This window comes from Phaethon aethereus (assembly GCF_964289735.1).
Source record: "Phaethon aethereus genome assembly, chromosome: 7".
Classification (NCBI taxonomy): Eukaryota; Metazoa; Chordata; class Aves; order Phaethontiformes; family Phaethontidae; genus Phaethon; species Phaethon aethereus.
In genome coordinates this window covers 8733158-8759641 of record NC_138583.1, presented here as the reverse complement: position 1 = coordinate 8759641, position 26484 = coordinate 8733158, and the positions used below count along the sequence as shown (strand labels likewise).

At 41.0% G+C, this 26484-nt stretch overlaps 1 protein-coding gene across 2 annotated transcripts in view; it reads right to left on the bottom strand.

Moving 5' to 3' along the window:
- The window catches only part of ANK3 (ankyrin 3), a gene marked incomplete at both ends in the record, with an annotated part of 204765 nt that overhangs the window by 116873 nt on the left and 61408 nt on the right, over positions 1-26484 (bottom strand). For both annotated transcript variants that reach the window (XM_082002335.1, XM_082002336.1), the window contains 4 exons: positions 3403-3501; positions 17219-17317; positions 19107-19292; positions 23043-23141. In XM_082002335.1, the coding sequence (XP_081858461.1) occupies positions 3403-3501; positions 17219-17317; positions 19107-19292; positions 23043-23141 (483 nt within the window). The remainder of the gene's footprint in view (positions 1-3402; positions 3502-17218; positions 17318-19106; positions 19293-23042; positions 23142-26484) is intronic.

Below are 26484 nucleotides of genomic sequence, written 5' to 3'. Positions count from 1 at the left end.
AAGATAAACAGCTGGCTAAAATAAACAATGCAACATAAGCATGAACTAAGAGAAAAAAAAAAAAAGATGGCTGAGCCTCAAAATAGTTGTAAGATCATTTTTGGAAATAAACTCATACTCTCACATGTTATCTGAACTCCTAAGTACACTTTGCAGGTGTGCAACAAGATTTACGGTGCTCATCAAATCCTAGTCCTAATGAATATAGAGAAATTGGGAGCCCATGGATGACTTTTACAATTACTTAAACAGGATGGGGATTTAGCCCTTCTTGTTAACCTTTTGTGCAGCACTTCAGCATTGCAGTTTCCAGGACCATCTGCTACCAGCAAACACAAACGCTCATGGAAATGACTAAGGAAAAGATATCATTACCCCAACTTACTTAATGCTCAGGAAGGGCTTTATGTGAATTTATCTACAAAGTGAGTATGTTTGTGAAAAATAAAGAGACATTACATGGAGCATATTTCCAATACCCCATACAGAGAATGGACTGCAGGAACAGATCACAAAACAACAGCTGAATAGCTAAATATGTCCCATCTAAGAGTTGAAGTAGTGAATCCTGGCTCTGTTAGCGTTTGGTCAACAACACAAACCAGTATTTTCTGCATACTTATTTACAAGTGAATTAAAAACCCAATAAAGTAGAAACAAAGGCCTAGGAATTTCTGCCTCTGAGCAAAGAAACAAGAAATTTTCAATAATTCTTGTCCTTTCATGTGGGTACAGAACCTTTGCCATTCACCTTTAAGAAGGTATTTAGTGTTCCATAACCAACATTTGCATTAAATAGTATCATGGTGTCCAAGACAAAAAACTACCTTAATCAAACGACAAAAAAAAAAAAAGGCTCATCTCTTTAAAATCTCTTTCAAAAAAAAGATGCCTTACATTTATAAATCTGGTAATAGGAGCCGTGCAAATCCCATCTGTTTATCAAGCTGTGTGCGCATTGCGCAACTACACCTGCCCCTCACAGAACACCACAAGGCCGTGCTCTGACTGGGCACCCAGCTGATAGGCATGACTTGATACACGTCTCAGAAAAGAGAGCCCTTGCCTGCCCTTTGCCTTTCAATATACCCAGTAGCGGTGATGGTGCTGCAAAAGGGTATGACTGAAGCTTTTGTCATCCTGTATTTTCGTAAGGCCGTTCCATGTCTGGGGCACTAAAAAAAGAATGGTGCTTAAAAAAATGAAATGACTGCAAAGTTGACATACGTCAATTGTTCTGCCTCTGAAAACAACATGGGGTCAGGTAGGAATAACAAGAGAGATTTAGGAGGAACATGTGTTATAACAGCTCACAGCAATTAATCTTTGCTATTGAATATGAGAACTTGGCAGACACTCCTGAAACAATGTCCTTTTTTCATCTACCACCACGTTCCTCAGTCTATTGCTTCTCCTACTGATTTGTAAATCCTTCCTGATCTACTCCAGCGATGCTCTTCCCTTTTCTCGATCATGCAGCTGTCTGCTCAGTTCAGTGCGACTCCTCGGCAGAGGCACACGCCGCTCAGACCAGACTGGATGAGTCAGTGCCACTGGGAGCAAAACTTCCACTTAGTCACTAACTGCCAGAAAATGATGCCTCTGGTAATGCCAGAGAAGTGCAACTATGAGTGACACACGTACAGCACACACAGGAGAAGTTATGCAAATCCCTTCTGATTTATGGAGAGGATGGGTGTTTGAGGAAACAGGCAGTCTCTGGGGAAAGCCAGAAAAAACAAACCACCACTTCGTGAACCACATTCATCCACTGCCTTTTGCCTCACTGAGAAGCTCTGCCCAGATTCAGGAGCTGTTAATGCTTCTGCCCTCTTCCTGGATCCTGTTTCCGTCCCAGACTGTATTTTTAGTTACATAAATTATCCTAATGTCTGACCCCGAAGCCTGTGATACAGGAAATTAAGCACATCACAGATTTTCGTAACGAAAAGAACATAGTTGGAGTCCAACTATTTAAAGTAGTTGTCCACAACATTTTGGCTGCAGTGGGCCCTATAAATGCTTGCAGAGAGGAAACAAATAGTCCCTTGCCACATCCCTTTCTCCCTGCTCTGACCAAATGCAAATCTGTCGCATCACCAAAATGTGGCCCTCCTCACCACACGGCAGACCCACGCCCCTTAGCCTGGCAGCCCCCATGTAGCGCATAGGAGGCTGGTATTTCAGTCCAGAAATTACACCCACTGTTCATGTTATCCATGAAAAGGCAACTTTTCCATATTCCCCAATTACCAGAAACTTTCACAAAGAAATCATGAGTGACTTCTAAAGGTAAAATAGAAGAACTAAAGAAAAACATGTGGAGAGAGTAAAGAGATGAGAAAATAAACTGACCCAGTTTCTGAATTTGCTACAGAAATAAAAAAATACAAACATGCCTCAACAAGCATTGCAGGCAATCTCAGAGACTGCTGGAACACTGGAAAACCAAACAGAAATCTGTGGATACAGTAGTAACTGCAGAAAAAATATTCTTAGGTTATACCTTTGTTTTGTTTAGAATGATTCTGGTAGAAATTATACAGAATAATTAAAAATGGAAGATGGATAGGTGATAAGCTAGTATTTCAAGAAAATGACAACTGTCAAAAAGTTACAGGCACAGCTCCTAAAGGTTACTTCACATGCACAGCTCCTAAAGGTTACTTCACATGCACAGGAGCGTGTCGCAAAGACTGCCATGACAGCCCACAGCAGTAGCAGTTCTAGGTTTACTTCCAAACCTTTCAATTTTTTCTTTCTCTTTTTTGCCACTATGTAAGTAAACAAAATATCCCTAAACTGGTTTGATTGGGTTTTAACTACAGCACTGAAATATAACCATATGCATCGAGCTTTTAAGTCACTCAGCAACTCAAGTCAGGTGTCGACCTGATGGAAACCTTTGCTACACCCAGCACATTTGCTGAAAAATGCAAGCCAGCAGCTAAGTACCCAGTGAGACAGAAGCTGAGCTGCGCAAGACTCATCAGCAACATCATGCTCTGTGACACTGCCCTGTGGATAATGAAAGGCAAACACAGACTGCAGTTCAAAGTTACTCTTTTTGCATTCAAATTCTGAAATATCTGAACTGAATTCTTGTCTTTTAGTATTTTCCTGTACATTCACCTCTACCCCTAAGTAGCTAGAAGCAGCTCTCGATTAAATGCTCTGTGGAGGACACGAAAAATTGTTAGTTCTGAGCTTTGCCATACACGGTGTTTCACACACTGCTTTAAGAGATGTAAATACTGCAACCATTTTGTATTAAAAAAAAAAAAAAAAAGGAGTGCAGCTACGGTAGCTTGCCAGGAAGAAGAATGAAGCAAGCTCTACAGCAACTAACAGGTCAGAGGCAAGAATTCCACAGTCACTCACAGCATTCACATTTAAGCTTACCCTTGTTTTGGCATCAATTTTAGCTCCTCGATCAAGTAGGAGTTTGACCATATTTGCATTTCCCCTCTTTGATGCAACATGTAATGGTGTGATATCATTCTGTGGAAGAAAAAAAAAAAAAAAACAAACCAGAAGTAAATATCCATATATCTTTCTTTCATGAACTCCATGATCAGTTTGCTCACAGAATGAATTATGCCAAATTTGCTAATGCATAACACAGTTTTGACTCCCTGGGAACATGAAAGCAAAAGGGAAGCTGTGTTTATCAATGTATGTGAATTATTGGCCTGATACCTCAACACATATATTATGAAGACAAACATTCAAGCTGTGGTTGGAGTTTTAAAAACATATGATTGTGCCTCAGTTCTCTGTTTTTGTGCAAGAGTCAATTTATGCAATTTTACTGACTAAACCCTAGCAATTTAATTCATCTATGATTGTTTCTGAGCATGTAACGATAAGGATTCATACCTCACAACTTCATTGGCCTTGATGGAGCCATGGAAAATAAATAAAACCATTACATCTGTAGGCCTAATTCAAAAGCAAGAAGATGCCAATGTTGTGTTTTTCTGAACATTACCAGCAAACTCCAAAAGTCTTGTAAACACCTTCGTTTCAGTTACATCACTAATTTCATCCTCCAAATTTGTTCCTCTCACCGACGTAATACTGTACCTCAAGTGGGACTGTAAATACACGTATGCACCTCCCTAAGTGGCACCTGGCAGGCCGGCAGCATGCAGCTGTGCATCGAGGACAGTTACATAACAAATGCGTGTGCACACAAACACGCCTTTTTAACAAGATGTAGCTAGGACATTTCTTCACACTCTGATGAATCCTTTATCTTGCGGTGTATGAAGGCCACATTCTGTTTATATGTATTTGCTCATATGGAGCCAAGTAAAAAAAAAAAAAGGATTTCCATAGAGCATGCAGCCACTGTATGAGCACAAACAGAATTTTAAAGGCCATGTTTCTGTGTGTTCAGGGGCAGTGCAAACAGCTGGCTGCGTAAAACCAGCTTCCCTGCAACTGAGCAGAAAGCGGTAAATTTTAGTGAGCGTGAATCCTATGGCTGACTGAATCAGAAAGGCACCCATCACCCTGAATAGCTGCAGAGTGGTACAAGTGTCTTGCCTGGCCAACAGACCATTTAATAGTGCTTCCTCAAAACTGCAGGTGAGTGACAGAAAACCAGCACTAAAAAAAGATCCCTTCTCAGATGTACAAGCTGACTCACAGCTTAATAATGCTGAGTACCTAATCCAGTATGCTACATTTTCATTTACACACAATTTTACTATGAAGCTAATGCACAGCTACTAGAAAGTACCAATTAATATTATCACAGAGGTAAAATACATTTTAGCAAGATGAAATGACAGAGCTTCTTTCTCCAATATTAACGATCATTAGAGCATCAAAGCAACTACTATTCCAGGGTAGCTTCTCATATCTTTAACAAAACAAAGTAAAACAAAAATGATGCTTAACACATTAAACAATAAGTATGCTATACGTAGTCCTCCCAAGGATGTAAAGCTGTGTGATTGCTAAACTTGAAATTTGTTAGTTAGTTTTGAAAAAAGAATTAATTCCATTTGACTGGGAGTTGACACTAGATATAATATGGGGTCAGTATATTACTGTATCGGCCACAAAGAGGACAGAAAAAAAAAAGAAGAGAGAAATCATAACTATGAGGAGATACTTTCTGCTTTTCCACTCTTTCCACACTGTTTTTCCACTTTTCCAGGAGGAAAGATGTTATGGAGGTCAGAGGGGAATGAGAGATGAATTCTACTTTCCTGAGAAAAAATAGTAAAGGAAATAACTTTCATGTCTTCAAGAAAAGGGTACTGCAGGTAATTCAGACTGAAGGACTACCTTTCTCTGCTTGCTGTGGATAATGAGCAAAGAGATTAACTCAGTCTAATAGACCTTAGTGCCCTGTTAATACATTACTACAAATAATTTACTGTATCATACACAGATTAGAAGAAATGCCTTTTCTAAGCATCAACGAAGAAATGGAGGGGGAAGGGACAGCATTACAAAAGGTAAGACAAATACCTATTAGAATTCTGGTTGTCATTCATCTTGACACCAATCTAAATCAATCTAGTGCAGCACAGGGGAGGGTATAATCACATAAGAATATGCACTTCGGATCTAATTATTTGCCAGTCCAATCGTGCAAAGCTTCATTACCTTAAATGAAGGAGAGCTGATTCTAGAGTGAATGAGCGAGCAGATACACACCTCAACTCCAAAAGATGTGGCTTCCACTTAGTAGTTAAGGTTTAGGTCACACTGTTTGCTTGCAACAGGTAGGGGAAAAAATAATAATCCATTTTCATGGTCAAAAAGGAGTCCTATTCAAGTGACCTTCTTATTTCTTGTTAGTACTGAAACTATCAGGGCCTGTCCCCTGTGCAGTTGTCTCTCAGCTTCTGACAAAGGGCTGGGAATGCGGGGAAATTCTCCAGCACCTAGTAATGACTGAGTTCACTTCTGCAAGCTGGAGAGCTAGCAGTCCATCTTTTTTCCACTTGATTTAAGAAAAACATGTAAGTTTAATGTCTCTAGGATCTTGAAACCTTGAGTTACATTTTGCTGAAAATAGGCAGCAAGTTCACATTAGGAAGGGATGGATGGAGCACATGATCACTTCAGACACAGTTTGTTAGGAAAGCAAACTACACACAGCTACCCTGAAATAAAGAATTGAGCATGAGGAATCAAGCAAATGAAACCCTACAGGCCCAGTGAAATATCTGTCCTTATGGATGATCAAACTCAGCTTCTCTTTCCTGGGAAAGAGCACTGCAGCACTCTCTGGGAAGGACGACGCAGTTTTCGTCATACGCTATTAACCTATTCAGACAGTTCATAAAAATAGTTAAGAGACAAAGATGAAAAAACATGTTTAGCCTTATTCAGTGCTAACAGCTCACAGAAACACTGTGGGGAAATGAAGGGGGGAAAAAAGAAAGGGGGCAGGTCTCTATTCAGAATTTAATTTTGCCATTTAGCTATTTTAGCTTTTACTGGTAGAGAACAATATGAAGTAATAATACTGGTGGCTGAGAGTTCCGACTCCTGAACAGATGAAGAGATGCATTATGTGAATGCTTGAATAATTGCACACCGAAGTTTAAGGCAAGAAACTTGTCTTTGGTCAATACTGTGTTGTGCCAAGGCTTAAAAAATTATACCTAAATGTATCACACATATGGCTCCTTCCCATCTCTCATTTGACAATTCAGAAAGTGAACTGAGAAGTTAATAAATCTGACATCATCATTAATGTTTCTGATGACACAATATAAAGCAAGCAACTCAAAGTCGAGTTGTTTGCACTTGTCACAAGAAACTAGAGATAAAAAAAGCTTCATAATATGTGAAGCTTGGGTGTAGGTTATTAACACTAAAACTGTGGTATCAGCAAACAATATAGCCAAATGTAAGGTTCTGAATTCTTCAAGTAAATCAACAGCATCTGCTGTCTTTTCATTCTGTTTTTATCCATTTGATCTTCTATAAACGTCTCTCTTTGTTCTTAAGATAGAATAGTAAATCAGGAAACTTTTGAAGATGTTTTCCTGCAGTAATAAAGTAGAAATGCCTTCAAAAAGTTGCCATTAAAAGATGTGGTTCAGATCTAGAATGTCTGTTGTAGTGCTTCTTGTCCTTGCTGTTGAAATATCAAATGCTGGATAATGTCTCAGGTAGACACCTCGACACTGAGATCCAACTTGCGAGTTAACAAATTCTACGGGGAATATGAAAAATAACTTGTGAGAATAGCAACCTAGAACTATGCAATAAACACTCACACGATTATGAACTAGCACACAGCCTTTCCTCTCCTCCTTGGCACATTTCCTGGGGTATATGACTTGAAGTGCTCTGAAACTGTATATAGCTTAAAGCATGACAGATTAGATGCATGCAATTTTTTTCTACACCTCACAACATTGTGGACAGCTGTTTTCCCTTTATCTCTATCCATTGCCTCTGCAGCCACCACCTTCTCACACAGAGGGCCTATGCCTTCCTTTGGCATCTCACAACAGCCAGAAATAAGATGGGTTAAGAGTGACCTGCTTTTCCATTCAGTGGCTTTTGCTTGTGCCTGATCAGAGGAAGCACTAAGCCCTTTCAGCTGCATCTCTCGATCCACAGCTTCACAAGATAATTCAAAAAACTGAGTTATGCTGTGCTGAGCAATAAGCCACCTACATTTCCCATCTGAAATGAGATCAACTTCCCTCTGACACACGGCGTTATCCACCGCAGTAATCACAATTACTCCACGCTATTACAAAGTAGCAACACAAAGGGTTAGAAAGTCAGAAAAAAATAGGGAAAAACTTAACGTTGACAGAGTACAAACATGGTACATCTTGTAGTTTTATTTTAATGCATTTAGAAAATGAATTTCCCCTGGTTTCTGCTGTGATATGCTGTCCTATGGGATTGCCTCTTTCTCCCATCAGACAGTCTGCATTTATAAGCATAAGGATGCTGATAGTAAACAGGAAAAGTAAATGTTTGCACTTACAGTATCATATCGGGCTCTGAAGTGTAGCTTTAAAAAAAAGCACACAAAAAAAGGGTAAACCTTTCCTAGTCACATGCTGCATTATTTTAAATGCAGGGGCTGTGAAGACCCGTTGCCAGCATCATGGTGACTTGATATTTCTCCTCGCTATCAACGAGAGAGTTTACCTCCACCTCTGAGCTCTCCTCCCAGCCCCTCAGTGGAGTGTAGTTTTAATCATAAAAGTTTCACTGAAGCTGAAAATAGTCAGACTGCTAAAGCAGAAATTTCCTGTACATTCTGGAAAAATCCCTCCATCATTCTTATGGAAAGAGCATAATGCTGGTTGGTGGTTGTCATATATTGGAATTGTCATCAACCACACTGCATGGATATTACCACTATTACCAGTTCCTGAAGGTATGGCAAGACTGTGCTGTGTATGGGAAGATAATCAGATGCAACTAAGCAGCTACATCAACGTGTTGAATATGAAAACACTCAATATTCTCTCCTTCTGTATTTTTTTCTGCAATTCAGAACTGGAGCTACAACGCAGCAGAACCCAGGCAGAGAAAAATCTTGTATTCTAGTAGCAGCTGCGGGATTCACTGAGACTTTTATAGGATTTTTGGAAATTAAAGAGATTATAGGCACACACACAAAATCAGATATTTTCCAGGAAACCTTACAACAGTATATAATTTTTAGCTTTTTTTCTACTCTACTTAATAAAAATCTGATATTGTGCTAATTTAGCTCTTAAATGCTTATATACTTATCTTTTTTCAGGCTTAGATACATAAAAAGAACCCCGGAAGAAAAGAAAGAAGAGTATAGCAAGGAGCTGTTATGGCAAACTACCACAAGGGAAGTAAAAAGATGTTTTTTTCTCATGTTACTGTCACTTGCATGTTGCCTGCTCTTTTTGATGGGCTAATGGTGTTCTGCTCCTCAACCTCAGGGTGATCACTAATGCATGTTGTCCTCACACCACCCTCTCAAAATTACTAAATCCTTTCTCAACCTTCCAGTAAGCAAACTTCCTGCAGGCAAAGCCCAATCCCAGCGGAACTGAGATCTCCTCTAGAATAAGGAGTGCTGTGTATCAGGAAGGCTGTTCACAGGGTTGGATGCAGTTTTCATGGTGCAGTGACTACCTCTTGTTTGCACTGGCAAGATAGATATGGGCAGAGGTCATCTTCATGTAGAGGATTCTCTTGCTACCTGAATCTTCTGACTTGCTCAAATACAGAGTGGATGTGAGGGTTACAAATGTTTCTTTCAGCCATTGCTCTGAAAGTTGTAGAGAACAACTTCTTTTTTCCTTTCTATCCATTGTGCTCCTCACAGACAGGTGGAGCTTATCCACCCAAGAGTACTGAGAGAGCTGGCGGAGGAGCTTGCCAAGCCACTCTCCATCATTTATAAGCAGTCCTGGTTAACAGGGGAGGTCCCAGAAGACTGGAGGCTTGCCAATGTGACGCCCATCTACAAGAAAGGCCGGAAGGAGGATCCTGGGAACTACAGGCCTGTCAGCCTGACCTCTGTACCGGGGAAGATTATGAAGCGGTTGGTCTTGAGAGTGCCCACAGGGCATCTGCAGGACAACCAAGGGATCGGGCCCAGGCAGCATGGGTTCATGAAAGGCAGGTCCTGCTTGACCAACCTGATCTCCTTCTATGACCAGGTGACCCGCCTAGTGGATGAGGGAAAGGCTGTGGATGTTGTCTACTTGGACTTTAGTAAAGCCTTTGACAGCGTCTCCCACAGCATTCTCCTGGAGAAACTGGCGGCTCGTGGCTTAGACAGGTTTACTCTTCGCTGGGTGAGGAACTGGCTGGATGGCCGAGGCCAGAGAGTTGTGGTGAACGGCGTTAAATCCGGCTGGCGGCCGGTCACAAGCGGTGTTCCCCAGGGCTCGGTTCTGGGGCCGGTCTTGTTCAATATCTTTATTGATGGTCTGGATGAGGGGATCGATTGCTCCCTCAGTAAGTTTGCAGATGACACCAAGTTGGGTGGGAGTGTTGATCTGCTGGAGGGTAGGAAGGCTCTGCAGAGGGATCTGGACAGGCTGGATCAATGGGCAGAGGCCAACTGTATGAGGTTTAATAAGGCCAAGTGCCGGGTCCTGCACTTTGGCCACAACAACCCCATGCAACGCTACAGGCTTGGGGAGGAGTGGCTGGAGAGCAGCCTGGTGGAAAGGGACCTGGGGGTGCTGGTTGACAGCCGGCTGAATATGAGCCAGCAGTGTGCCCAGGTGGCCAAGAAGACCAACAGCATCCTGGCCTGTATCAGACATAGTGTGGCCAGCAGGAGTAGGGAAGTGATCGTGCCCCTGTACTCGGCACTGGTGAGGCCGCACCTTGAATACTGTGTTCAGTTTTGGACCCCTCACGACAAGAAGGATGCTGAGGTGCTGGAGCGTGTCCAGAGAAGGGCAACGAAGATGGTGAGGGGTCTGGAGCACAAGTCTTATGAGGAGCGGCTGAGGGAACTGGGGTTGTTTAGTCTGGAGAAGAGGCGGCTGAGGGGAGACCTTATTGCTCTGTACAGCTCCCTGAAAAGGGGGTTGTGGCGACGAGGGTGTTGGTCTCTTCTCCCAAGTAACTAGTGATAGGACAAGAGGAAATGGCCTCAAGTTGTGCCAGGGGAGGTTTAGATTGGATATTAGGAAAAACTTCTTCACTGAGAGAGTGGTCAGGCATCGGAACAGGCTGCCCAGGGAGGTGGTGGAGTCACCATCTCTGGAAGTGTTCAAAAAACGTGTGGATGTGGTGCTTCAGGACATGGTTTAGGGGACATGGTGGCGCTGGATTAATGGTTGGACTTGATGATCTTGAAGGTCCTTTCCAACCTAGTGATTCTGTGATTCAGAGGCATTTCCTCACCTGAGCTAGACAGATCTTTCCACTGGAAGATAATGTCAGACAGGAGAATGATATCTGAAGACTCTGTGAATCCCCAAATAACAACTTTTGCCTAACTATACTTCCCAGAAAATACAGTTATTCAAAGCACCTTCCTCAACTCCCTGGTCTGCACAGCAGCCTTGGAGAAACACTGATACGCACTTTCTTGTTGCTGAATTAGCGCGGGGCAGTCTGGACACACATCTCCATCGCAGGTGGCTGGGAATTGCAGCAGATAAAACTGTCTACCCTCCCTGCACACTGCTCCTAGGGATGCCCAAGCAAAGTCCGAAGGGAAAGGGCAGGCACTCTGCAGGGGTCTGACTTGTAGCGAAAGAGCTTTCTTGCACAGGATACCATAGGTATAATCAGACTACTAAGGAAACTGGTTTCGCATTCCTTCCAAAGGCTGTTACTTGCTTTAGCATGTATCGGGATACATCTTTCCAAATCCTAGATATCAAAGTGCAAGGCAGTCTAGAGCAAATTTGAAGGGAGCAGTAGAGATAAAGACGAAGAAATCCCTCTGTGACCTGTCCTTTTTCTCCAGCACCCCACCCACCCTCAAGCTGAAGATGACCTGTTTCTGGTAAGGAAAGTCAAGTCCATGGCACAAAGCCCCTGCAACAGCGTGCAGCTCCAGAAGCAGCAGATAGGATGGGAGCACATATGTTCATTGTATGCCAACAACAGATCTCCTGAATTGAAAGCCTGCAACCGGAGAGCCCACCTGGTGGATTTCACGTCTCCGTACTAATCACTAGGTAGGTAGTTCCAGAAGATGGGAAGTAGACATCAAGATTATTAAAACTCTAGGTAAACACACCAGATATAGTTTGATTCAAAGGCACAAGTGGCCGATGAACAGTATTTTTCTTAAAATAACAGCAATTACTTTTCCCTGTTGAAAAATTTGATAATTTTTAAAAGGTCTTTGGCCTCCTTTCAGTTTGTAACTAGGATTTATCTGCACTTCCCCAACACCAGGTGCCATTGCCAGCTAAGAGAATGGTGCCTGGAATTGTTGCAATCCTTCAAAGCCCAGGTAGTGACTGTACTTACGTGTTACTCTAAGAGAGGAGACTGACTTCACCCTCAGTTACTCTTTACTCTCTTCCTTCAGTTCTTTAGCCCATATGTGATTGCCACCCAGTTAAGCCAGATGGAAATATGGTGATGCAATGAAGGGATTTCTTTAGCTTTGAAGGGTTTCAGAAAAGCATAGCCACACACATGAAAATGTACTACAGTAGAAGGATGATGAATAGACATAAAATGCCTGTTACTTATACAGTGCATATCCTGCCAGTAATTGTGACATGTTTATTGCTGAGTTTCAGCCCAAGAAGTCACGCAATTTGGAATGAGTATCTTTCCTTCATTACAAAATGGCAAACATCCAGCCCAATAAGGAGACCTTTTTTCACTTGGACTGAGGTTATGACGGTTCTTGGAGCTGCCTCCTGTAAACAGGTAGAATCAGGGGCATCACAAGCTGATTTACCGACATGATCTCCCATCCATCCCACAGGGAACTTTCCATGTTGTGCCATCTTCCCTTGCAACAATGCTAGAGAAGAAAGCAGATACTTAAGTGCTAATACAGTTCAGTGGAAGAGCTGACCTGAAATCAGTCACTGGGCTGGAAGAGTGCAAACCAAAAGCACGTACATTTCCAACCCTCCCAGCCTCTACAGTCAGCAGGTTCACAGGCTGGCAGGCACTGTAACACCTGAAAGGTCTCCTGGAGCTATGCCTGTTTTCCTTAGATGCAGTGAAAGAAGGGAACAAGGGAGTATATGACAGCTGAGAGGCAGGCAGGTGTATACTGGCAGGGGTGAGGCGATCAGCTGCTACTGCATATCACCGGGGACATCATTTACTTACAGTGCAGCACCACTGCTCACCTCCTGCCCCTACACTGAGAGCCATCATCAAGCTTGTGTCTTTCCCTACCTTCATTGCTGGAACCTCTTCCTTCCCCATGGCCTCTCAGAAATGCACTGAAAACACAGCAGCTGAAGAGATCTCCTTCGCCACAAGTCTGCCCTCCTTTTTCTTGCATGCTTTCACCAGCTCCTCTTTTCACCACACAAGCCCTTGTCCTTAAAGCTCAGAGCTCTGCCTTTATCCTACACGTCCATTCACATTTCCTCCACCTTCACTACACCGATGGTGGTAGCAAGCTGTTTATCCTGCCGTCACACATTTGTCTTAATGCTGCCCCATCCACACAAGCATCTTCTCTTACTATAATGCTCTGTTCTTGTTCAAATCTCTCCCTAGAATTGATAGTAGCCTAAACAGTTTAAACATAAATTGAGAGACAGACAAGTAGTATTGATCCATATTTAACAACAAAGCAAAAATGGTTGGTTTGCAAAGGCACGAAGTGCATTTGACACCCTCACTTTTTGTACTTCTGAAAGCTACAGTACATACACACAGTATGATTTTAGTTGGGTTACAGCCCTTCCATATCTGTGCTCTGTTGCTTGCCTTAGATTGTCAACAACTCAAATAAGGGCCCTTCCTCCAGAGGGGAGGGAGCACATCGTGGATATTGTTTATAGCAATTAAAACAAGGAGCAATGTGGTGGCAGTGGGCAGGCTGTATCTGTGGGTCATTTTTAGTATCTGTCCTAGTATTACCTCCACCTGTTTTGCAATTTAGGTAATCAAGGATCATGCAAGGACTCTTACTTGATGCCAATATTTGTACTTTACACTCAACTTACAATGATGCTCTGTTTGCCTACAAATTCACTACTCTAACAGAATCTAACTCATCTTTCTGGGAAGCGCTTTCATTACCCGCAGCCTGATAAGAACTAAAGAACAAAATTCAACTCCATATTACTGTTATTTACGCTACGATTCCTTCTGTCATAGCTACTTTTTCTAGATTTGCAACCACCATACAGTAGAGAGGTGCTCTGCGGATGCCCCCACCCAGCTATCACAAGCACAAGCAAGCCATTCAGTGCTCTCAGTCACAGCGTCAGCCCACTGCTCTGCTGATGTCATCGCATCTGCACTTCCCTGGCTATCTGAGCACTCTGCCTCTCTCTGACAACGACAACTAATGAAGGGAGAACCTGGAATTTCCAGATCTTAAAGAGGAGCAGAGGGTGGCCTTATTATTTTGGATGTGCTCTTCGTCACTGCTCCTAATCCAGAACAGCACTGTTGAAGCCTGAGATTTATTATTTTGTTAAAACAGGCAAATGATATGTAGTGGTACTGTACTGAATGCTGCTAATTGCTAATGTAGTAGCATTGCTAATCCTTAATCATGCTTCTGAGTGGGCAAGAGTTGACCCAAGACTCCATTCTTCTTCCTTGCTCCTGTGATTAGAGCCTACTCAACAGCAAAGCTTATGACCATTTGAAATGCCTTAATGGTCTAATCTGGTCAGTTTAAGGACTTGGGAATATGAGGTCAACATTATCAGCGAAAGCAAAGCACAGATACTTAGAAGCTTGTGAACTTCACGTGGCTCTAACCTGGGTGCCTCTGTCACCGATAACATGAAAAACACTTAGTGATTAAAATAATTTGGAAAACATAATTTGTGGGGGACACATGAGAGTTGATCCTTACCTTTGATACTCAGCTATCAGCTCAACCCAGCACCTGCTAGTACTCTTCTCACCACCATTAGTAGGTACTTGATCATGCCATAAAACAGTGTCTTTTAGCTTTGGGGATTTATCTTGATTAATAAATCACTGAATGATGCTATTTTGAATTAATAGTGGTCAGCATCAAAGCTTTTAACCTGCACTCCTACTTACAGTTTAAGTAAAACATTCTGGGTCTGCCTTTGTTCAGAATTTCTATTCCCGCCCTATCACACCCTCCACCAACTCCCCTTATTAATCACAGACAATTGCTAAAAAAACCCTGTTCAGGTGGGGGGGTGGGGGGGGGGGGGGTGGGGTGGGGGGGCTTTTAAATGTGAGAAGTCCTAGAAGAAAAGTCATAGTTTCTATGCTAAATGAACACGGTATTATTGTATTGTTTACATGTGTTTGCAATTCTTATCATAACCACTTTGCTGCATGTAAATATGTTCCTTAACTACAAAAGCATTCAAGTTTTTAGATACACAAACTATCTAAAGTAAAAGAAAATGCTACAATTTCCTTTTTGCTATGTGGCAAATGCTCTGAGCAGTTGTATAGTACTTTTCCTCTTGTAAAAGTAATAAACACAACACATGATCAAAATCTCTGAAAAGGAGCTGCTGAATTATCCATGCCATATAATTCCCCTCATAAATATCATCTTGAATACACCCTGGGTTTTTTTGCTCTTTCTACTTTACTTGAAAGGTTGCTCCAGAATCTCATTACTTATGTTTAATATTAATCTGCAAACAACTATTAATTACATAATATTAATTATTAATACACAATAATAAATATATAGTTTTCTAGACAAAATTAATTCTTGGCCAGTTTATACCTATTTACTCTTACATCGGCATTTGCCTTCAGTTTGAATCCCTCTTGCTTGAGTTTCTCTCCCTATTGTCCTAGGGACCACTACCATATCTCCTCCCTTGCTTTGTTTTAATAACGGTTGGTGAGCCAAACTCTTGCACAACCTTGGTTTGCTTTGGTTTGTGGGCTGGGGTTTTTTTGGTTTAGTGGGGGCTTTTTGTTTGTGGGGTTTTTTTGGTCTATATCAGAAATACCTTGGAATAACCTGGAATCACATTTGCTTTTTTAGGCCTTTTTTTTTTTAAACTGCATCACAGACACCACTCGGTGAACAACTGGCAAACAGTTCCTCTTTCTTGGTTGCTACATTGTTGGAGAAACCAACAGGAGAAATACTTGTATTCTTAAGCCAAGAGTTTGATCTGTTTTTCACTATGGATTTCAACAGATTTCCACGCTGTTGCACACATTCTGTGCTGACAACCATTACTGGCTGTGCATCAGCAGCAATTCTATAGGTGTGATCTTATTCATGCAGCCCAAACCATTACTGAAGAAGCTAATGAGCAAACAAATTTTTAAGAACTTCAGTAGGAAGTTCTAGCTCCAGCATTTTCCCGTACTAACCTATTTTGAATGTTAGCCCCTCTTCTATTTATCTGTATGCCCCTAATCAGTCTCCCTGCTTTTCCCTTCTTAAAGCCTTGCCAATCTCATAGCACTTAACTCAGCTTTCTGCTCACGTCCTCTCTGCCATAGCATTCTCTAGCCCACTATCCCAGCTCATTAAATTTTGTGTTACCTCTGCATTTGCCTTTCTTTGGTCTCTGGTCTCATGCCTGGCTCAATCTCTTTCCTTGCCCTTCATATTGCTACATCCCTGTCCATATACATTTCTTTATTTTCCTGCTCTTCCATCTATATATCACTTCCTTCTGTAATTTTCCACCTTTTACACTTACGCTGCTTACATGCTGTTGTTCCCACGTCCTCCTATGCTGACCACACTCCCTCACTTGAATATTCCTCTTTGGTCTTCTGACAGACCCGACCCTTGAGAGCAGATATGGTCAAACTTTAGCCCAGGCTGTGAGGTGAGGCCCTGCTGACAGCAGGCTCACAGAGCAGTCCAGCTGCTTGTGGGAGTATGGACCCGCTCCTCAAGCAAGAAGGTGCAGCTGAAGCCACTGGTCAGCTGCTCCCCACACAGCCCAGAGTGAACCACGGGGAGACCGGGAAAGCCCATACCATTTCTCTCCTGGCTCCCGATCCTTTTTCACACCTGTGAGGAACTACCCTGTCAGTCCCTGGGCTGATGTCATGACTTTGGTGCAGAGCTTACAGGGTCAGGAGGGTTAGTTCCCCCACTATACCATGATTTCTGCCATACAGCTCCCATTATCAACTCCCCTCATCGACTCCCCTCCATTTCTACGCCTCGTTTCATTTTCTGCCTCTCCAGTTTCGCAGATCTCCCTTACGTATCATCTGGCTCTCGCATATGCAGTGAAGGTACAGCTCCTTTAGTCACCAGTACACCTTCACTTCGCGTTCACGGCAGCATATTGAGGACAATTCAACAGGGACAGCACTCCCGCCATATTTTAAAGTTACAGGTGGAAGCATTCGTCTCATTGAACCCCAGCTTACCTTTTGCAACACTGGAACTGTGAAAACAGCCGCTCTTTTTGATTAAAACAGAAGTTTTCAAAGGTGAGGGCTGGAGCTTAGGTTCAGCCCAGGGAAACCCCCTTTACACCATATGGTAACAGAACAAGATCAGTCAGGCCAGGCCCTGGGCTAGCAAAAGCAATATGCCTTTCCACACCGTTGTGGAAAAGTGTTTCAAAGTGATGATTACGCAAACTAAGCATAACTAAGATTTCACACTTACCCTTGCAGTGAAGTCCACAGCAGCACCCCGATTTAACAGCAATGTAGCTACATTGATATTTCCATAGTGAGCAGCTATGTGGAGGGGAGTGAACCCACTCTGGAAAAACAAAACAAAACAAAACCAAAATACTTATTTTCTTTATAGCTCATTGGTATTCCAAAATTTGTATTACATCACTGACAGAAGCTAGTAATAGGAGTCTGCTGCAAGTCACCATTCCAATTCTGTACTAGTTTTCACTCAGTGATGTTTATTTATAGACTCTCAGAAAGTCTAAATAAAATCATATTGCTATGCAGAAGGGGGGAAAAAAAAAAATCAACGTAATTAATCTAGAAGACCAGAAGTACGATAAAACTTTCAGTTATTCCAGAAAAACCACAGCAAAACATTTCAGTATGAAAGCAATAATCTGAAATTAATTGATAACTAGAAATATCTACTTATTGGTATTATGTCAGTCTTGCAAGTTAAATCTCTTAGAGATTATTTGCAGAAGTCCAGATACAAGTCATTTAATGATACTTGCTAACTGCTTTTTATAAATTCAAAGTAGATGCAAATGAAAACAACATCAAAGACAATTTTAAATTATTAATATGGATCTTTTTTTTTTCCAAGGGTTAGCACCATAGATCAGTCTCCCACTGTGGGCAATCACAGTGGGTTATGTTCAGACACCACGAGTTACCACCCTAATTAGAAGATGGCTAATGATAAAATTACTTCAGCAACTTATTTTCATATTTAAGTAGTTTTACTTCCTTTTAAAATAGTGCTAAAACATGCAGCAATTCTACCAGTCCTGCAAAGTATGAAACCTTATGGGAACTAGATGCATTTCTAAATTGTTAGCAAGCCATGCTAGCTGCCACTGCCTTGCTTTGGGAGTTTTGCAGATATAAAACCACTCTTGGATCATTCTATTTGCTGACACCATCAAGGTAAGTGTCATGCAGAAGCCTAAAATCAGACCTGGATGCACAACAGGACAGGGTTGTCTGCAGCTCTTAACGCATCTGATAAACATATGCTCAATAAGAAACCCTGCAAACTCCATCTTACACAATATGGCTCTTTCATGATGGCAGTTAGTTCCCATGAGCACTTACTCTTACTTTTAAACCCTAGTTTCAGCTGCAGAAAGCCCTGGTATCTAAACTACAGTCTTCTCTAGCACATGCTACTTCATTTCATCTAAAGCAGGTATCTATCCTATACAAGGCAATGCAAAAAGGAGGAGGAAGAAATGATGCAGCAGCACTAAGTCATGGAGGAGTGATGATGCATATATATATTTATATATACCTCTGTTGTTCTATTCACCATCATCTAGGTTAACACATTTGGAAGCAAAGAGGGGGGGAAAAAATGAACGGTTAGTTCACCACTGGTGACATGGATGCAAAAAGCTTCATGATTGCTACATGGCATGGCAGCTCAGATGACAGCACAATCAGCACACAAAGGAAGCTCAACTGAATGGAAGCTGAATGATCAAGTATTTTGAATGTTAACTGTTACATGTTTACCAAAGTTCTTAAAGTAGCAATTACACAAACAACTAACCAAATAACTTAATTGTACAATACCTATACAACACTACTGCAGGAGTGGCTTTCATTCCCAAAAGAGTAATTCTAATATTTTACTTATTATTTTCCATTTGCGAAGTTTCTACAGGAGAAATTAACCCTGATTTAAACAAAAAGGGAACGGAGGAGAAAGAGGCAAAGGAAGCAAATTGAATGTTACTCTTAACCACACACTCTAGGAGAAAGTTATGTGTAACTCTGCAGCAAAATACTTCACTAAGGGAGGCCTTGATGTAATACATGTGGTCAGCACTTAATAGCATCAAACCTTTTTTCTTTTTACAACTGACCTTTGACTCCACATCAGCATTGTGGTCATTCTGCAGGAGTAGAGCCGCTGCCTTCGTATCATCCTTGCGAGCAGCGATGTGAAGGGCAGGAAGACGAACTTTTCCCTTCGTATCATTTTCAAGCAGCAGTGAAACCACCTGGTCATGACCTTGCTGCAAAGCTACCGCCAAAGGCGTGAAACCATCCTGCAACATACAATGAGGACTCTCAACACACGTTCCAAGCTTTCCAGGGGGTGGAAATGGGAAGGGAAGAGATCTCAGCATTAGTAACTGGCTCAAATTCAAACATAAAGTTTAACATGGTGCAAATTAAAAGTATCCTGCAATGACACTGCAATTGGAGTAAAGTGTTGGTGAACTAGGTCCCAAATGCTCAAAATACCTTTCTGGAACTCTGGACTTAAACATAAAATTTTAAGACACAAGCAAACAAAATGACTGAGCTTGAGGAAAAAAGGGTGAAATTACTTATGAATTAACAGTTGCATAAATAAGTGTGTGCATAATAAAGTGCATACTTATATAAAAAGGTATAAAAAGCTGAATATTAAAATTAGAATTGTTAATGATGTCTGCATAGCAAATTATCATCCATTCCCCCCCACAGCTACAGGTTATAATCTGTGTTTTTGACAAAAAAAACCCACCAACACTTCAGCTCTATCCTCTGATCTATTTTATATGTGGATTAAAAATCTAGTAATATTTGAATATGAATACCACATTCTCCCAATAAACCAATTATTTTACCACAACTTCCATTTATGAAAATTTATAGATGTGATGGACAATCCTCTTACAAACAGAAATTATTTCCTTTCAGACTAGCAAATAGCCAAAGTAGTGCAGAATAAGAAACCTGAAAAATAGAAGATTTTTGTTTAAACAGATTTTAGAGTGGATTCCTCAAACATGTGAAAAGTACAGTCTGACATGTTTTTATAATTTTGTTCTTATGGATTCTTGGAAAACGAAAGAATGAAAGAGTTGTCATTGAGATTCTGCTCCTTCTTAAACATTTAAGTGGCATTCCAATCCAGGAACCCATTCAGCTTTTCCCAAGGTAATATCCCTAAATCACTCAAAAAAATCACAAATGCAAATTACTCTACTTGGGATATTTATTTATTACATTTGACTCTCAATATATCCATATATCAATATATGCAAAGCTTATATTACCAAACTTCATTACAGTTTAGTAGGTAAACACCTCCTTTCACCTTTCAGCTACTTCTGTCATGGTGAAACTGTCTAAGTGTGAAACAAAAGTGCAGCAATGACACAGAAGGATGTAGATCCTCACCCTATGTCAAAAGTGCAGAGTTCAAGTGTTAACTTTTGGAAATATAAGTAATGTTTTCAATAAGGAATTTCTCTCTGTGGCTTACCAAAGGTAAACCTCAATTTAGGAGGAAAAACAGGAGGAGTTCTGAAAAAGAGCATTTTTTCAAAATTGGGGCGGGGGGGGAATAATTAAAATTCCTTGGATCCTAAACAAGCTTCCCTCCCTGAATTTTTTTTAACTCATTTAACCTGGGCTGAAACAACCACGAAGCCTCAGACTGCAGGCAGAGCATGGCACAGGGTGTGAAAAATACTGTGTAGCTGTGAAGGCCAAAAAAACTCCATGAGCATCCCCACAAGAGGGCTCTGGCAATATAGCTATGCTGTACCTGCAGAAATGAAGGCTTCTGCCTGGAGAAACTTTGAGTGTGACAGCTCACGCCTTAGTGACCCAGAGATGTTGGCTTCCTGGTCTATTTATACAGCTGGCAGCAGCCGCACAGTCAGCCGCTTCACAAAGAAAAGTGGCTTAGCTATCCACGATGTCTGTTCTCATCGGGCTTTCTCTTCTGCTAAAAATGCTGGTAACAACAGTAAAAAAGAAATAATCCTAGCAACACATTTTCTCTTTTCCTTAGGGAAAAGGGAGTGGACAAATGGGAGGGAGCACTTAATTTCAATCCCAGAACAGCTGCCATCCCCTATAGCCCCAGTTTCCCAACTCTGATGAGACTTGCCCATCATTTCAGTGTGTGCAGAGACCACTGTACCAAGGCCAAGCAAACTGCAACCAAGAATATCAGCACCAACAATAAGACTTTTCCACCACATGGTCTCTGAAGATGCCAACTCACAAAATCCAATCGCGGGCAAGTACCATGATGTCAGTACTGAAATTAGCAACTGCACTTTAAAACATGAGGCAAAGTCCACTCCAGAGAAAAACAAAATGCCAAAAAAGGAAAACAAGTTAAAGGAAATAGTTGGTTCTATTTTTTTATTTAGATTAAAACACCTTTGTTAAAGAGTTTTATTTTTAATGAATATTTAGCCAAGTGGCAATCATTTAATAACAAAGGCTTTTGCACTTACAAAGATAAAGATAAATCAGATTTATATGAAAAATTGGACCAAGAGAAAATGAAAAAGCACCCATAAGGAACTACCACAAACAAGTAAGGCAATAAAGACAACACTGTTTTGTAGTCTGGTATCTTCAAAGGAATTCTCCATGGATAAAATTAGATTGCACCTTATCATCAAGCTGAGTTGGAGAAAAGCTCAACCTAAACGGACATATAATGCTCAAGGGAAAAACAATACCAAAGAAAAAGAACCAAGTACCCATGCATCTTTTTAAAATTTCTATGTTCAGAAAATCATACAGTGGCAAGAATATTTTCAGAAGTCTGAATCTACTGTACATCTCTAGGGGTCCCATGACTTCTCTCTTTCCCATTTTTACAAAGAAACAGAAATTAGTGCTCTGAAAACCACAATTTTCAATTCATTTTCCAGATTGAAAATATTTCATTTTGGTATTTCTTGGCTTTCATATCTTTGAGCATTTCCAGAAAGTAGCTTCCGATGCACACTTCTAGTTATAACTGATTTTTAGTGATATTGAAAACATAATTTTGATCCATTAGTGATTCATTTCTCACGGTGCTGATTTCAGAAGAGAAGAAAAAGATTTCATACATACATCATTATACAGTGATACTATGAGGTACAGTGATGCAATAACCTAATTTTGCATTTTGTACTTTGCAAAAAGTAGGACTTTTTCAAGTAAGAATTATTTCCTTCATGGAATCAGTTCAGACAGAGCAATAATAATTTAGTAAATATTAGAGAACATACTAAAATACCTTTTTTTCCTGGTAGCAAAATCTTGGAACTAAGATAACTGGAAATTCACCAGATTTTTTTCATCAGAGATCAAAAACCTACCTCAATGCAGTACCTTTATGACTATTAATATATCTGCCACCTTTTCTCCTTCCAGGTTGCCTTATTTGCATTATAATTACTTTTAAAAGCAAGAAATAAAAACTGTCCTTCTAGAAACATCACAGAACACCTTCAAGGATGGACCTTGCATCTTTCTGTCAGCTTGAAATTATCACTGCAGGACCAGATGGGATAACTAGGTGCTACAGAGAGGTTATCAACACGGCAATAAATGCAGTTCAGAAAATGTTCCAAATGCTCCAAGCATTAAGTAACCCTGGGTTTTCCCCGATATCCCACTGCTGGCTACAAAGCATAGGTAAAGAGTTGTTCTTGTTTTAAACAGTTGTTCTGGTTTGATAGTTGCCCTCCACATTACTCACTATTTTAATGAAAGCACAGAGAATTTATTATGCAGACAGCCTCCCTGTTTGAGCACTTAACCTGAAAGATTACCAGTTATGACTAAGAACACATCTATTTTTAGACCTGTTTCTAAAGTCATTTTTTATTTTAGAAATGGCAAGAGATGGTTTAAACTGCTGAAAAGCCAATAAATCAGTATTCATTAGCACACTTTGCAGAGAGAACTTTTAATTTTCTATTTAAAAGACTAGTTTGATATAAGCTGGCAAGAATCACTGCTGAAGCACGTTTTACTTCGTTCATAAAGTGTGAAATTCAAACTTTTACCTCTGTGGCAAGGCTTTGACTGGCACCATTGTCAAGAAGAAACTTAACAACCTCCAGGTGGTTTTCTTGGGCTGCCATATACAGTGGAGTGAAACCATTCTGAAATAGGAAAACAAGAGTGTAAACACTTCATACGTATCACAGATCTGCCAAACTCGGGTAGATGTGGAGGAAATCAAATGAACTGTGTGCTCACATGCCAATTAACAGTGTTATTGATTTAAGTGAAGACAGGAGAAGGGTAATATTATTTAAAAGGACACAGTGGAATCTTTCAGCTGACCAGATACAGTTCCCACAGCTAAGTAAGAATACTTCCTTTTACATCTGTTGTGAAGTCAAACTAAAAACCAATCTGGACAGACCATTCAGTAGAGATGAGTTATGATTCCAGATAAATGCAGCCACAGCAATGGAAATGCAAAATGGGACAGGCAATACAATACATGTCTGTAGTGAAAGCAAGAGCAATGGCTCTTCGGAATACTTTCCAATTTTTTATCCTCTTTCCATTAGCTTTGACTTCTCTTTCACTTGTGCCAGCTACTTATGCCTTTTGTCTCCTCAAAGAGCTTGCCTTCTGAGCATAGCCTGCTTGTGGTCACTGAGCTACTTCGTATTTCAGGCACCAGGAGATCTAAGGATCATTGGTTCTCGGTACTTTGAGACAGGGGTTTATCAGTGTTTCCAACCACATTAGATCATTTCTCAAATTGTGCTTGAGTAGTTTTAATCAATGCAATACAAGTATTAGAGGCTGCAGAGCTTAACTCATTCTTTGGCAAGTGCTTTGCTCTTACAGTCAATGCTTTTGTCTTTGCCTTAACTGGCCTTTCAGCAATTGAATTTTTGGGGACTAACATTAAGGCAATGTATTTTTCCCTATTGTTCTGTGCATTTGTGAAATTCACAGCTTTGACATCACTCACAAAACCAAAATGGCAAAATTAAGTCATGAAACCTGTCCTGGGATTAAGATAACCTCTAAAGGAATTTATAGAAGTTGCTGATTTGCACCTGAAACTGCTTGGCTTTCATATAGCACCACATGTCCCTCAGTCCAACAGAATCATGAACTAGTAGTAAATATATTTTATAGTAACAACTTAAAATGTCCATACACTATTGACTGAGCAGTTTGGTATGGCTGATGCAACCAAAGCAGCATCAGCAATAAGAACAACAATCCCTTTCTCCTCTATCATGATACATGTTTTTACCCTTCATACTCCAGCACTACCCTATCAGACATACCACTGCTAGATTTTGCCTGATCCCTTTCCTTGTGGTACCAGGGTGGGTGATGATGCCATTAAATGTTCTGGCCAGTAGGTCACTGAGGTTTCAGCGGCCTCTGGTAGGACCCTGTCTTTCTTCTCACTATCTTCGAGATCTCATGCCATTGGGATTTCTGTGAACCTCAGACTTCTCTTAAGTAGACTTCACACAGAGTCAGCTGCAATGGAGGCAGCAGCTCCTCTCTTCAACCGCTCCCTCTTAAAATCCATCAGACCTCTTGCTTTACCACACATTGTGTATGGTCATTACTCTAGAGTATGAGGAAGACAGGAAGAAAGGAAATACAAAATAAAACAGAAGGTAGGGGTAAACAGAAGAGATATTTCATCTGGCTTAAATAACAGAAAAGTTCAGGAAGTGCTTCCATATGACTGGGCTTGGCTGACAGTATCAGCACTCTCATGTCTGCAGCATGTCCAGGGCAGACATTTCGGCAGGGTGGAAGGCACAGGGAGAGCAGCTCAGCAATTCAGCCAAACAGAGATGAGCTGGGAAGAGCTTGGTCATGTATTTGCATCAAAGAAAAAACAACATTTTGGGTTCTGGAGGGATGAAGGGAAACCATAGCCTAAGACCTATAGCAGTAAATTTTGGCTGAGTTATAGTAGCCGCAGTGAAAACAGCTGAGAGACATCTGACTGTCACAGCAACGGGGCAGAGCTGCAGGGCACACGTCCAACACAGAGCACACAGGTGACCTGAGGCCGAGCATGCAGGCTTCACTGACAGCAGAGACAAATAGGAAGTCAGAAGAAAGGACAGTTGGAGAGGAAATGGCGTGAACTGGATGTTTGATCCAAGAGGAACTTTACCATCAACAAGACACTGAGCAGCTGTGAAGCCACATGTTTACAAGGCTCACACAGGCTGCAAGGTCTGTTGCTGTACCAGTATTTTGATAAGTTGGTCTCTATTCAGGAAAGCATTGCTACAAGCATAAAGCAGGCACTGAAGTCCTGCCGCAGCCAAAGTCTAAAGTTAGCAATGTGTTAATGCACTCTCTAGAACCAAGGCCTAACAGTTTAGCCAAACTTCCGCTTAATGAAAAACAAAGCAGCCAGAAAGCACTTGCTAAGGTACCTAATATGTCACACGACAGGTTATTATTATAGTGAACAGCACTCTGGCATTTTTCCCATCATTTCATGGCATACTCAATTTCTATTTACTAACTCAGCTGGAAACAAAGATTTTTTTGTTTGTTTGTTTGTTTTTGTTCATTTCAAACATTTGCATTTAGAAAGGAAGCAGGAAACACCAATTATTAGTTTCAGAAAATAACTAAGAGGCAGAAATTTACAGAACCAAGTAACATTAGCATTTGGAGGCAGAACAGAACCTTTTCTCCTATGTGAAATTATTATAGGGTTTTCAACATCTTCCCTCGCCACTCGGCTTTTCCTTCTCTCTTTAAAAAGGGGCTGAAATTGCCAGAGAGCCACAAGCCTAAGGAAAGCATTTTGCCTTCAATAGTAATAAATAGCCCTTAGAAGAGGTACAAAATTCAGACTCAGTAAAAATTAACTACTTTTTTTTTTTTTTAAAGGACCAGACAATTTGGTTAAAGAAGGCCATAAATCCCTAACACTGGCGCTGTCAGCAGGGTAGAGCTGTTACCTTCAAGGGAAGAGGAGATAAAGCTAAACTCACAGAAAACAGGGTCAGCATCAAAAAGAAAAACAAAACAAAACAAAACAAAAAAAAATCTTTGAGTAGTCTCTCTGTGGGTATGCCAAGTTCAGCAGAACTTTATTCTAAGCTTTAGGAAGGCTCAAGTGACGCTCAGTACCACAGACAAAGCTGGTTCAGGGGCGGTTTGCTAACAGGGAGCTCCAGGGACATCCCAAAATGACTAATCTCAACCGCGGTGTCTCACTGCCAGGTGTTGGTGTGGAATGGTCAATATACATGTCTCTCAAGCACAGACTTCAAAAGCATCCATAGTGAGGGAGGGAACCTTTAACTCTCATATGTTAGCAAAATAAGGGTAACGTGGCAAAACCTTAGGGTGTATGGACAATGCAGTTACATAAGATGTTTACACTCTCAGATTATTTTTAGTTTCCAGGCTGAATACACAAGTTCTCAAACACAAGCAGAAGAGACCCTTTCAAAGCCATCTTAATTTCTTTAACAGGAAAAC